Source organism: Nipponia nippon, unplaced genomic scaffold, assembly GCF_047370975.1.
Source record: "Nipponia nippon isolate SJK-2023a ecotype South Korea unplaced genomic scaffold, ASM4737097v1 scaffold_2, whole genome shotgun sequence".
NCBI lineage: Eukaryota > Metazoa > Chordata > Aves > Pelecaniformes > Threskiornithidae > Nipponia > Nipponia nippon.
In genome coordinates this window covers 83,985,283-83,999,848 of record NW_028262336.1, presented here as the reverse complement: position 1 = coordinate 83,999,848, position 14,566 = coordinate 83,985,283, and the positions used below count along the sequence as shown (strand labels likewise).

At 41.9% G+C, this 14,566-nt stretch overlaps 1 protein-coding gene across 5 annotated transcripts in view; it reads left to right on the top strand.

Annotated features, from left to right (window-relative positions):
* The first annotated feature begins 6,328 nt into the window (after positions 1-6,328).
* Positions 6,329-14,566, top strand: part of NDFIP2 (Nedd4 family interacting protein 2) — a 48,813-nt gene continuing 40,575 nt past the window's right edge. For 4 of the 5 annotated variants that reach the window (XM_087757067.1, XM_087757063.1, XM_087757065.1 and 1 more), the window contains exons 1-2: positions 6,355-6,486; positions 7,918-8,217. In XM_087757067.1, coding sequence (XP_087613193.1) covers positions 8,161-8,217 — 57 coding nt within the window. In that variant the 5' untranslated portion in view covers positions 6,355-6,486; positions 7,918-8,160. Of the gene's footprint in view, positions 6,487-7,917; positions 8,218-14,566 lie in introns of all 5 variants that reach the window. The other variant, XM_087757066.1, reaches the window with a different exon arrangement.

Sequence of the window (14,566 nt, the reverse complement as noted above, 5' to 3'; positions counted from 1 at the left end):
TACAAGAGCATGGAGTTACTTGTGTATCTATTACTTGGCCTTTCCTCTTCTAGTTGTATAACAAAACAATTTTCAGATAACATCCAGGCCTTTACTGTTTAGATTTTTTGTGCACTTATTCTCACATAATGTCGTTCAAGATGTTTTAAAATAGAGACAATATTCACATCATTCACAGAAGACCCAGAACCAATTTAAAAACAAAGTAGCCTTCAGATTAATGGCTGAACAAATATTTGAATAATCCTTTTTCCTAAGGAATACACACTAAAACTGTTTTCTACTTAATCATACCTTACTGATAGTACAAAAAATACAAGTATTGCTAAGATCAGAGCGGAAATGTCCTGTCCAAATAGGACTTCACAATAGCAATGGATTTCTTCTTGTAGTATCCATCTGTATTGACTTTCAATGCATGAAGCATATTGCCATCTGTATTTTCTACCATTTTCTCCATTTTTCCCAACAGATCTCAAGGGTTTGGGGACTTTTTTTTTTGTTCTTTGTTTTCTAACTGGACGTATTTTCTCACATATCTCCCACATTCCTTCATAATTTGGTGCATATTTATATTCTTTGTTCTGTATTTCTACTTTACTGTCACCAGTTTTATGGACTCTGCCCGACTTCTGCACATTCCATTCAACCCCATTTGTTAAATGGAAACTTCAAAGCCATTTGTTTGTTAAACATTGTCTATTTCCATAACAGCACGTGTTGGCTACTGTCAAGACTAGATTTTTAACATCAGATCTGTCTTTGAAAAAACACTGAAAAACTATACCATATAGATTTTTAAAACATTGTAATTACTTCTCAGTTTTGTTGTTTGGGTTTTTTTAGGTAGTGTCCACCACCGATGTTTGTTATATACAAATATCTAAATTATTATATTTTATTACAAGGCATTTTCAAAAAAATAGTTATAAACTCATAGATTTTAAAGAGACAAACTAGTTTTAAAGAGAACAACTTCAAACTGGCACACACTCAAGTGTGTACTCCTGTGATGACTCTGCTTTGCACTGACTTCTCTCAAAGTACATACGCCTGTCCAAAGAGGTGGGACGTAGCAGATCCTTCTTACTCGCTGTTAGACCCTCCTCTGTCACGTGTGTGAAATGCCGTCAGCCTTTGCATTCATTCTTCATGGCAACATCCAGTTTGTGTCACAGTATGTGGAAATATGACTTTTTAAGAAGAATCCACTCTGAGAGACAAGCACACGCTGCCTCAGCCTGTACTTATGGACTCTGTACCACTTCCTCTAGATTCATAGCTTACTCCACAAAACTGGCTAAGCAATCATCTCTCAGTGGCAGCTTGCTACACTCTTTTTTTCTGCAAAAACACCAAGCTACACTGAAGAAACTGTACTGCTGCTAATCTGAGCATTGGCTCCCTGAATTTGTCTGAAGTGTAGCTACGTCTGTTTGGCACATAATGTTCCTTCACTTCTGTGGTCTCCTGCCTTAACCACACTTGTGGCCAGCAGAGCTAATTAGTGTAAGTAAGTTGTAAGGGAGACAAGAGAGACATAGGTATCTGACCATGCTACCAGTTTAGACAAAGTACAGCTATGCACAGCTATGATAAGCTTGCCAGAATATACCTGAACTAGTTTAAAACTGTCTCTGTGACTAACAGGAAATAGCTGTGGCAGTATAGAGATCCGTGCAGGCTGCAAAATCCATCCTAGACCAAGGCAAATATTTGAGATGTTTCCCACCCTGGGCTCTGTGTTGTAGTAATGACATTTAAAGCCAGTTCAGATATAGCCGCATGGTATTTGGACATACCCAAGGACCAGATTTGCAAGACTATACACATGTACCTACACACTGAAGAAAGATGACGACAATGTAATTGAAAATCTGTATTCAGCTGCAAAATCTTAAAGGCAGCCCAGGGTCCCTGTTGATGGCTCTGGCATTGCCTGTGCTGCATAAAAAAGGAAGAAAAGATGAAGAAAACCAAACCAACCTCCTGCTGTTTATTTCTAAGAAATTTAGTTCCAATGGTTTCTTTAAGCCAACTTCCTGCTTAAAGTAGCTATCTAAACTCACACAGAGATCAGAAATTTTGTGCAATTTACATAACCAATATCATGTAATTAAAACTAAATAGTTTATAAACAGAGTTTGAAAACAGTGAGGAAAACAAATACAGTCAGTAAATTCACAGCCTGGTTTCAGGAGTCTCCATGAGTAAATTAGGTACATTAATTTCATTAGATTCACATTTAGAAAAATCTATTTATTTCCCACTGACATTATCTGTATTAGAGGTCTGAAAACCAATGTTCAAGATGTAAAATGAAGCTACAAAAACTGAAATCTTATTTTTTGTTCAGCTTGTGGATAGAAATGTACAGCTTTTATTCTAAATTCTTTATATGGTACAGCAAGCAAAATAGGACAGTAAGCATAATATTTACTTAAAATAATACAAAATTGTAGAATAATATCAATATGCAGTATTGGTTTTATATATGTTTGTTAAGATAAGATTAACCTAGTTCTGAAATCTATCTATTATGTAAATTTCGTCAGAAACCTTAACAATTTGAATAGGCTTATACAGGTGAAGAAGTGTAAAGTTAAATATAGTGCTTTCTTATTTCCTGGCCATTGATTGAATAAGGAATGAAAAACAAGTTTAAAATTGCCAACAGTCTTGTACTGCTTGCCTTTGTGCCATTACGTTCAGACTTGTCTGAATTCAGATCACATCCTTCAAGTCAACTTTTTGCAGAACTGAGCTTGCAACAGTTATTACTACCAAGAAGATTCTTTTCTTGGCTCGTTTTCACGGTGGAGCAAAGTTTAAACTGTTGTAAACTTGCTGACTAATTGCAATTAAGCTTTTTCTTTACTAAAACAAATCTGAAGCAATACTTTCTTTTAAATGTCATTTTGACACTATTTTGTTTACGTGCTATTTAGAACACTATTCATGTTTCCTTAAATACAGATCTTTTACAATAAACAATTTACTGCGGGATGCAGAAAACAGTGATAACCACTACTGCCACTGTAGGCCCTTAAGGTTTAAGAAGGTCAAACTGAAAAAGTAAATCTTAAAACTAATATTAAAATGGTTTAGTCAACATGACTTGTTCATCTAAGTAATAAAGTCCTAACAGTTCTGAAATACACATTTCTCACATGCAGTATCTATTTTGTACAGGAGAGTACAAGAGAGATGTGGACATACTGGAGAGAGTCTAACAAAGGGCCACGAAACCGATGAAGGGACTGGAGCATCTCTCCTGTGCGAAAAGGCTGAGAGAGCTGGTACTGTTCAGCCTGGAGAATAGAAGGCTCGGGGGGGATCTCATCAATGTATATAAATACCTGAAGTACAAAAAGTGCAAAGAGGATGGAGCCAGGCTCTCTTCAGTGGTGCCCAGTGAGAGGACCAGAGGCAATGGGCACACACAGAAACACAGGAGGTTAACATCAGCAAACGCTTTTTTTTTTTTTTTTTTTACCATGAGATTGACAGAGCAGGAGCACAGGTTGCCCAGAGAGACTGTGGGGTCTCCATACTTGGAGATATTCAAAAGCCATCTGGACATGGTCTTGGGCAACCAGCTCTATGTGGCCCTGCTTGAGCAGGGGGGTTGGATCAGATGACCTCCGGAAGTCACTTCCAACCTCAACCCTTCTGTGGTTCTGTGATATAAAGGTGCCTTAGTGCTTACTGATTACTTTGCATTATAGATTAATATTATGCTATAGTCAAAACCTCTGGAACCAGACAGTTAAATTAAAATATACAATTAAAATATATTTTGAAAATATAAAGATCTGACAGAAATGCATGACCTTTTACCCTTCTACCACTACTATGACATAGCCCCCTACCCAATTACATCGCTTTAAAAAAAAAGTTACAATGTTCCAGAAAGAACAAGAACTGAAAGATGGACATATTTAAAGCCTAAATTAGTCACATCGTCTGTTTTGAGTTCCGTAAGTACACTGATAATATTCCTGAAGAAAAAGAAGCCGAGTCTCTGTATATTTCATAAGTTGTACCACCCATCCAAAATTCATCCCTCCGTATGAAACTCCCTCCTCATGCACCCCTTTACTACCTCTATTGAATCCACCCCTGCCTCTACTGACCCTTTTCCTAAGCTTCTATGGAATATTTTCTAATTTCCCTATTAAAGACATTCTGGTTCTTGCCTACTGTCCTTTCTTCCCTTAAAAGAAGTGCTTTGCACAAGTTCAAAACTGAAAGTTACATCTTAATAGATGCTTACTCAATTGTATTCTAACATTTACAGACTGAAATGCTATTTGGTGGCTATTCACTAATGCCCAAGTTGGAGTTTCTAGGAGAGTGTATTCCACAGAGCTGAGTTACAAAAAAACATTTAAAAAACCCGTGGAGGTCAGATGACATTTTCAAAATTTCAGATCAACACTCCATTTCTTTTTTATACACTTTTCAGGAAACGTCATCCTGGTCAGAGGTGTCACATGCAACACTTCAGAAACAGTTCACTTTGGGGAAATTTATTTCTAACAACATATAAGACACTAGAAGTTAAACCTATTACATGAATGGTCCAAATTCCATTTCCCATGAAATCTGGTAATAAAATCAAGAGATTTTCCTTCTGTTTGGTAACAGAAGCACAGTGCAGTACTCTGTACAGACTATTCTTAAACTCAACATGACCTTTACTAATAACTGTTCCTTTCAAGACAGAATAATTAAACATAGAAACTTTCATTATATATGGAGGTAAAGAGGAAAAAGGAGGAAATCCTGTTAGGAAAATAATAATATTACTCCATTTCTAACCTGTATTTCTCTGCCAACTTTGTTTCCTAACTGTTAAGGCTTTTGAATGTGCAACAGAGCTCTTGTATGAAGAACACAACAAATGCAATGAACAACAGAGTAGGCCCACACTTCCCAAACTTGTTTTGTTTGGGTAGCTTTAGTAACCGCTGCATTAGCCAGATACGGGCTGCAAGCGAGGTCCTGGGCGCACACAGAAAGCCTCACGCTTCCACCCTCCACCTCCCCCATAATCCTGTATATCTTCACTCCCACCCCCGCCTAGAAACAAAACTCGGAGCTCGCTCTGCACTTCTCTGCCCTCCTACGCGCACATACTGGCACTTCACTCCCTCGAGTCCTCACCCAGTTTATCAGTAATGACTGCCTGCACGAAAACACTTACCCCGCCACGCAGGTCAGCCTCCACACAAGCGAGCAGCCTGGATGAAGGCGATGAGCTGGGCTGCAGGACAAAGTTCTGGTTGCAAGCCATTAGTGACAGCAAGAAGCTGCTTTCATGAGAGCATTTACCTTGCAGATCAGTTATGCTCCGCTACACGTACAGACGCCCCTCTCCACTGCAGCTAGGAGCTGTATCTACAGCTATTTTGAAATTGTTTCGTACCACAGCTACATCTCTGAGAGTCTGGGAACCTAGGAATGAGTCATCCTCATCTGATGCGCCGCTATGGGTGAAGGTGTTTTTCACTGGTTTTACCCCAGGAAGTCAAAAACATGTAAATACAGAAACATTTACAGTTTTAGAAGGAAAAGAGGAGGAGAAAGTCACATCTTCTTGTCAGAGAATGGCGCTTTGCCTTGAATTTTCGAAGGAACTGAGGGCAGCTAGGTTCGTAACTCAAAATTGTTACAGGGAGATGCCTATTCAAGATCATTCTCCACATCCAAAGGATGCTCAGTGCCATATCCTGTATTTTCTCACCCCATGAAGGCAAGTATCTAAGCAAGGCACCGTTTTGGGACACAACAGCCTCACGGGACAGTACTGCAGAGAAAAGAGCGAGAAAAAGGCTTATGTGCAGACGTCTGGTCACGAGCTGGGCACCGTGTATGCGCAGTCAGCCGGGAAGGGGCTGAGGATGGCCGCGAGCACGGCCAGTCGGCTCGGCTCGGCTCGGCTCGGCTCGGCTCAGCTCAGCTCAGCACGATGTGCATGCCTGCAGTAGGGCCAAGCCCTCTAACAGCGCTCGGCCTAGCGGACCGACGGCAGGCAGCAACCCTCGGCGCCTTCAGCGGCGGCAGAGATGGCGAGGCCCACAGGCGGGAGGCCGCCGGCTCCGCAGCCCCGAAGAAAACACGGGGAGAGGACCGACGCCGGGGCGGCCGGCCGGGAAGGAAGGCGGCGCGACCCCGCCTACCTGCCGCAGCCAGCGCGGCCGCACGCCCACAGACGCGGGGACAAAATGGCTGCCGCAGCCGCATCGCGCCCCCCACGCCCGGCGTGGCTCTGCCGGCGCCTCCCCTGGCGGGGGCGGTGCACGGGGAGGGCGGTGCCTGGGCCGGCTCCGCCGCCGGGGGGCGGCCGCGACGGGGGAGGGCCGGGGCGGCGGCGGCAGGGCCGAGGGACGCGGGGCCGGTCGGAGGAGCTGCGGCCGCGGCTGTGCGTGTCCGCGGGCGGCCAGGATGGATCACCACCAGCCCGCCAGCCGCTACCGAGTGGTGAGTGAGTGCGGCGGCTCGCTCGCCTCCCTCGCCTCCTCGGGGCGGCGCGGCGCGGCGGGGCGGGGGAGGGGGTAGCTAGGGCGCCCTTCCCCCCCCGGCCCTCGTCTCCCGGGCTCGGGGGTCTGGCGGGGACCCCCCGGCGCTTCTCCAGCGCCGCTACGGGCCCGAGCGCGGCCCCGCCGCCTCCCCTGCCCCGGCGGCGGCGGCGGGGCTCTGACAGCCGGGCCTTGGCCGGGCGGCGCGGCCCCGGCGGGAGCTGGCCCCGGCGGGAGCTGCCCCCCCGGCGGCCCTCTGAGGGGACGGCTGGCCGGCCTCAGCCGCGCTGCCGGCCCGCACGGGAGAGCGCCTTTGCCCGCCCCCCTTCCCCTCCCTCCGGCTGCCCCTCGGCGGTTGGTCCGGCTCTGGGGGCGGTGGGTTTTCCCGAGCGCGTCCCCCGCCGGTGAGGGGGTGGCCGGCCTCTCCGCAGAGCGTAGTCGAAGCAGGACTGCAGTTCACGCCTGCCTCGCTGCGGAGTTAGGGACGGGGCAGGGTCAGGTATCGCTGGCTGGTGCCTGCCTTGGGGGTGAAGCGGCGTTTCTGCTCCAAAACCCTGTTTTTAATAGCGCGTAGCTGTCTGGCGCAGGACTGGAGTGTAATGCCTGTATGTGTGTTGTCATCTTTAAGCCCGTTTGCGTGTGTGTACACACACACACACACACGTGTATCCTGGCTTACTAACGATTAGATGCAGGGGACTGTAAAAGCAGAAGGCTGACCTTCAGTAAGCCTCGGCGTGCCTCTGTATGCACAGGCACACATGCACGTACGCACATGAGCACCCTCGCTTGCTGAAGCTCAGTCTTTCGGCACTTTTCAGCTTATTGAGTCCAATTTAAATGTCCGTTTCTTTCCTTCCTAAACTTCATTACTGAAATAATCGTTTAGGATGCAAAGATTTTCCTCCTGCCCGAATTGATGGTACTGCTTGTTTCTCTCAGTCCTTAGTTTAACGTCAGTTATAGTAATCTTGCAGTCATTAGCTTAATGTCAGTTATACTCGAAATATGTAAGCTTTTCTGAGTATTGGTTGCAAAAATTACTTTGGTGCAGTCAGTCTCCTTAAAAGTTTTGATTTTATTCTTCGGTTTCTTGTACTTTATGGCTTTGCTATGTATGTAAGGTTGTACTATAGAAGTCTGAAATCTTTGCTACTGTTTGTAATTCAAATTTCTACTGCAATCTTCTAGCTAAATCCTGAATTATTTTTCTTACTGTTTGTGTTTTACAGCTTGAGCAGCGAAAACAATGTCCACAGAAGTAATCACATTTACTTCTGTGCATATGTAGAACTAAATGTTGATACTTGTATTCAGATTGTTCCCAGGTTATGATAAAAAAAAAAGTAATACGAAAACCCTTGTAATAGCTTTGGAATATTTATTTTGATAGTCTTACGGCGTGGGAAATTTCTGTATGCTCTTGGACAACTGGGATTGTCACATAGCTGACGAACACACCTAGCACCCTGCAACCTCTCAGGAGTGACGTATGCCTTTAGGATGCTAGTGGGTCGCCAAGTGCTTTATGGGTCAGTGCTTTCCAGCATGCTGCTTTTCCTGCGCCACGCTATCATAACTTGGAATCAGCAGAAGTCCTAAAGTCATTCCTCCTTCTTCGCAACGGAGAACAAAAATGCTGGCAGAGCATTTTCTTAAGAGCCTGCAAATGCTATCCTCCCCGAGGCCTGAGGTAACCTGGATATGTTTTAAAAGGCCTTAGAAGTATATGCTATTAAAGTTCAGACAAATATAAGGCCAATTTTAGTTCCGTTACTCTAAGGAGTAGGAAAAAATACAGTAAGATGGAACGAAGAAATAATTTACCTTTGTAATATTTTTATGTTACATTTGATTAGGAACTTCCAGTGATAGTGCTGGTGCCCAAGTTTGGGTAAACGCTCTTTGGTGCAGACTTCCAAAAGGGCTGATCTTAATATTTGACAGCAGGAGTTGGCCTAGTCAGTTCCCTGTGTATATTAAACTTTGCAGTCAATTTGCGTCACTGAATTTTGATTTGGAAGTGTTCTCTGAAACCTGTGTAATTACAGCACATTAAGTTCCATTGAATTTGTTTTAAGTCACAATGAAAGCGCTGTATTAATCTCTGATATACTCCAGAGTTTAAAATACGACCTTACTGATTACTGTCCCATAGGAAAGAGCGTGTTGTTTTGTCTTCTGTTATATCTGACTGCTAGACATTGAGATTTTTGTAATGTTATTTACTTACTGTGTTGGGTCAGAGAGTGGAAGGAACAAGGCAATTGCAGATATACATAATTAGCACCTGGTTATTCAAGCATGTGATTTTAAGTGTTACAATGTATTTGCTTACATAATGGCTATGATAGGTAGTAAGCAATAGATTATTGCAGATTTTATGGTTGTGTCCTAATTTTTAAGGACAAAATATAGAAGAGAAATATGACTTAATGTGGCTAATATCGCATTAGTTTTGTGAATGTCCCACTGCCTAGTGCTAAGCTTATGAAATCTGACTAGTTCTGCTATGCTCACTGTATGTCTTTTCTTCCCCCCCCCCCCCCCGAATAATAGCAAACACTTTTTTTCAATTGTATTCATTCTGCCTTTACTTCGAACTGATCTATTTGCACTATTCAGGGCAAGTTCTCTTCTAAATAGAAAGAGTTATAGGTGTACGTTATTATTGAAAGAATTACTGACTTGCATTTCTGTTCCTGTCAGTGACAGTAGCGCTTCAATGAAGTTGAAGGAGCTATCTCACTGCTGCCTCTTTTTATTTGTGGTTTCTTCAAGTAAGTTAAACTAAAAGGTTTTAAGAATGGCAGGCAATTTAGTTTCGAGCTTTAGCACAACAAGCTGGTTTTATGACTGCTTATGACACAGAAAACGTGTGATCATAAAGCTAACCCTCAGCTTCTCATGTTTTTTGCCTCTGTCAGAAATAGCACTAAAGCTTCATTCTGGATCTTATTCTTTGTTGTGCACCTGCATTTTATTTTAAAAAGCAGTTTAAAAATGTTCAAACCAGGCAACTGTTAAAAAGCTGGTATTTGGAATTGCAGCAAAGCAAGTGTTATGAGCAAAGAGCAGGCGGTACATCGGCATTACGTAACTCTCTGCCACGGGCATGTGTGATTTGTATTGCTTTCTGCCCCTCCTTTTTTGTCCTCTCTTCATAGGGCAAAAAGACAACTAATTGATGGCTAAGAATTTGTCATGCTTCCCTGCAGGAATGTGACATCAAAAGTAAATTAGCCAACCTTTGCTGTCTTGCTTTACTTCCTTTTTTTTTTTTTCCTTCCTTAGTCACTTGCATGCAGCAATCCTTTTGGTAAACGTGTTTTAAATTTTACATTCATTACAGGTATAGTCAGTTCAGTTGCGTCGTTTCCTCACTGTATTTTTTAGTTTTTCTTCCCCTAGTCTGGTTGTTGTTGGATAAGGGGACTGAGGCATCAACTTTAGGAAAATTATAATAAAAATTCTTTAGCAATCATTCTCCTGATTATTCTTTTTACCTTCTAGCTCTTTGTCATCTGCGCATTAATTTGTGCATTACTATCTTGTCTGAAATGTCTGCTCCTCATCCAGCTTGTTTGCAGAAAAAGTGATTTGAATGATGCTTTGTGAATCTATACTGAAACAAAGAAAAAGAAATGCAGCCGTTTTCTGCAGTGCATAAAACTGGGTGAGCAACTAAGTAGTAAAGCTCGGGATTGCCTTTTTTTTCTGTGAGATGTGATTTTCCAGATAACCGAGTCATGAGGGAAGACTTCGCGCATACGAGTGATTTAGGCACAGAAATCCCATTGAAGGCTGCAAGGCTTACATGCTGAACTGCTTAAGAATTATAATCAACTCACCGCTCCCCCCAGTCTTTCTTGATTAAAGCCTTGGGTTATCAGTCTGGGGTCAGGTGGTCATCAGTCTTTAACTTATGGGGTGGTCAGAGCTAGATAGGTAAGTGGTGAGATGGGTAGGTGGCAAACCAGGACAGATGGAGCCGAAGGCAGCAGGCCGGATGGATGCCAGTTTAGCTGTTGCTGAACTTGCTGTGCCACTGTAGCACCTGGGTTTGGTGGCGTTTGTAAGTGATGTGTGATGCAAGACCGAGACAGCAGCCTGCTATTGTACAGCACTAACAGGGATAAAGAAATTGTGATTTTTAAAAGGTATGTGAATTGTATATGAATGTAAGTGGTGTGTGCTTTTTAGAAACAGGGTTAAGAGATGAAAATTGCTACTGTAAACACTTTATTTCAATCCATTTGCCTGCATAATGCTACGTGTTATAAATAGTTTTACAATTATCTCAGATAAGGCTTAATTTTCTTTATCTCTTAACTCCATTGGCATCGACTCTTTACTCTCACAATGTTATCTGGTTAAAAACCTTAATCAAAGTCAAGTTGTCTTTGTAGGTCTCAAACACATGAAAGTCAACCTACACAGGAAATGTGCGCAAAGACAAATCTCTTCCTCCTTCCTTTCTTTTCACGGGACTGAGCCTAATAGTGATTGGCAAATAAAAACCCAAATATTGTTTATTCTGTGCCTTTGATATAAGACCCCTAGCTTATATCTAGCATATTTTCTATAGTACTTATTGTCTTTGGAGAACTCTTATGTAACTGGTGTTACTGAACAGATCGAGCTAGCTTATGTTAGGGAAATTCTGCTGCTTTCCACAGATCTGGTGGTGAAGTCGTAACTGGCAGATAAAATACCGCATTTAGGGGACTACCTTTATGGTACTGAAGAATATTGAGTAAAGATGCGTTAAGTGATAAGCGTTACTGTTGCTTGCTTGTGACAGTTGCACTGATATTTTTAGTGATACAAACCTCTTAATCCTTGAAGATAAAATTTTTCAGTGCACTGGCTTTTTGCACTTGAAATGCCTAGCATAGACCTTTAACAGTTTAGAAGGGCAAATGAGGATCTTCTGAAATGAGGCAAATGACACTTTCAAACAATGACTGTCCTTGAATCTTAATTGTTCTTTGGAATTTAATATTAAACATTTTAAATTTTGAATTTATTTCTGTAACATTTTTACCTGTAACAAATTTGTCTATTACAATAGGGTTTTTTTTTCTTGAAAGAATAGGTTTAATATTTTTATAAACACTTTTCCCTATTTTTTATGAAGAATCCTGCCGCAAATGAAGAAGAAAAATTATAAAGGTTGAGGTATGTTTGCAGATACAGTAGTGATGCAGATAGTGCTTAAAAAGTAATACATTTTACATTTTTCTCACTTATTAGTTAAGTTTTTAAGTACTTTCATGTTTCATATGAACAAGGAGATAAACCTCATATGTCTCTGTGTGTTCCTCCCAAATCAAGGTGATGAGGTACTAGCCAAGCACAATCTTTTCTTTCTGTTCCCTGTTGTAAATTTAAACCAAGGCGGTCTAACTTTGTGCGTTGCCATCACTGTCTGGTTTTTGAATCTCTGTTTTGGAGGGCCAGAGATACAACACCCAGCTCTGCAACTGATTCACAGGAAGAAACGCTGGCTCACTGGTGCAACAGGAGTAACAGCGGTTACAGCAGCTTTCTGATTCTTCATGTGGGCACAGGTTGTGGCACGTGGGCAGTTTTTTTGGCGTAGGCACAGAGGGACATAAGGTGGTTTTTATCAGCTCTGCACACAAATTGGTTTAATTATATAGGGCACCAGTTTTACTGTGCTGAACAAAATAAAATGAGTAGTAAAAGCCAGCAAGATGTACCTGGGTTGTTCCACTCAGTTTTTTTTCCAAAGGTCTTGGTTGAGTCTGCACGAGGGTAGTGCAGGAGGAGAGGGTACAGGACTGGTCCTTTCTGGTGGCAGCAAGCTTGTTGGCATGGCTGAGACTATCTTGTGAAACTGTGGATATTTAGATTCTTGAAAGACACACAAAACCAAAAGAAAGATACACCTGATCTGAGCAGTGACACTAAGTCATGTAATGTAAAAGGATAGCTTCAGGCTGTGGCATGTGTACATGCCACATCTAATAAGCCTTCTAATCCTATTAAAAAAGGTGGAAGTTCAGTAACAGGAATAAAATGCCTTCAAGTAGCAGTGTTCTTAGCAAAAGTCAGCTGTGAAGTGGCCAAGCTAGGTGTTCTTTTCATGCTGCTTTAAAAAAAGAGAAACTCTAAGCACTCTCTCAGCTTGTTTGTATCTGAAAAATGTGTTGGGAACCACATCAGCGTAATCTCAGAAATCAAGCGCTATGTTAGTACAAAATGTTAGTAGCAGTCTTCTAGATGGGGAAAATGAGGTACTTCTGACAAATGGCTAATTCTAGGCTTATTTCAAAACTTTCTTCCCAGTGACGGTGTTGACAAAACAAGGAAGATGTGGCAACTGGTCATGTCATCACACCTAACTTTGTGAGACCTCAGTGCTCAGTTTACAGTCGTAGATTTGAATGTTGCGTGGAGTTTCATAGCCTCAAACCTCCTTCTAGACTTCAGGTGTGCCAGCTACTTTGGAAAGGGGAATGAACAAATTGACGTATACCAGTACACCCACATTAGGCAAGCCATTTTCAAATGGAGAAGAAAAGTAATCTTAAAAGACTATGGGTAAAAAAAGAGTGAAAAAATTGACAATGTGTTAGGTTGGAGCGGCACTGCCAACTCTTCCTACTGAAACTGAGCTATTGCACAGCCAGGACTGTGGGTTTGAGCTGCCTCAGGCTTAGGTCTCCCACTTCCTGGACAAGTACTGTCACAGCTAGCTGATTTTACGAAAGTGGGCACCCCCTTCGCCAGCTGTGTTTTTAATGAAATTGACTAACAGCTTCTGTTTTGTGCTGAAGTCATTCCAGACTTGCGCAGCCGGGGCTGACAGCACATGTCACGATGCGGATGCCTTATGGCTTTGAGATTTACACTGAAAGTGGAAAATGTATTTCCTTTTTAACATTTAACTGCTTATTCCACTTAAGCATCGTTTCCATTATCGTAGGCTAAGATTAGCCTAAAACTGATACAGTCTAATTTAGTCCTCAATCACTCTATAGCCAAAACTTTAGATATTTGAGTCACCTCCCCCCAGCCCCATCCCTGGCTGTGCCTCCTCCAACTGTGTTTGAAACAGACAGAATGATTTAGAAAACAAACCTCCAAACTTTGGGTGGTGTAGACACAACAAAATCTGGTCAATAGCCTGTATATTACTTTACTTTATTTCTGTTTGTAATACGATTTTTCTTTTTCTTGAGTTACTGTTCAAGGTGTTTGGCAGAGATTTGTCGTCTTCCTTCTTGTAAAACATGACTGTCCGGTAAAAAAAATTAAAGAAAAATTTTGGTCTCCAACTATTGTATGGTTACTTAACATATTCACAAACATAGTTTGTCCATTTTAGCTTTGAACAATATCTTACCTTTTGACAGTAATCCTATAAATGTTGACTGATTATTGTTGTAGGAGAGGTCAGAAGCATGTCCTTGGTAAAGGTGTATAGGTAGCTTGAATTATTGAATGTGTTTTTGATCCTCTGATTAATCCGAAAAGGTTATGTAGAGCAGCCTTGAGGAAAAGTTATTGACAAAAGGATGCTTACAGTATCAGTTATCTCCTTATTGCAGAAATTTTTTATTTTTTTTTTTAAAGTAGCACAAGCTCATGTTTAAGCATTGCTTTGGTAATGGGTAGTGTAGTTAATACTTGTCATCTTTGAGGAGTGAGTGATGCTTTTGGTAAAGCATGAGACAATTGGGATAAGAGTCCTGGGTGATACTGAGGCCAATTATCCATTTTGATCGTGGTATTTTGAATCAACTGTTGTATTTTGGAATTTAAGGGAAACGGTACTTAAGGTATTTTTAAGGAATGTACTGAAGCATTAAGACTCTTAATTGAAACTCCAGAGTTGTGGTCACAAAATTGACTTGTATCAAACGCATAGAGTAAATGGTTAGGAAAAAGACTCACACAAGCTATTTACTCTTAAAAACCTGTTCGAAATTGTAGAATGAGCATGCATAATTCAAACAAACAAGCAGGCCACTGACGCCCTGCAGTGCTGGGCCACAGCTGATGATGAGTGG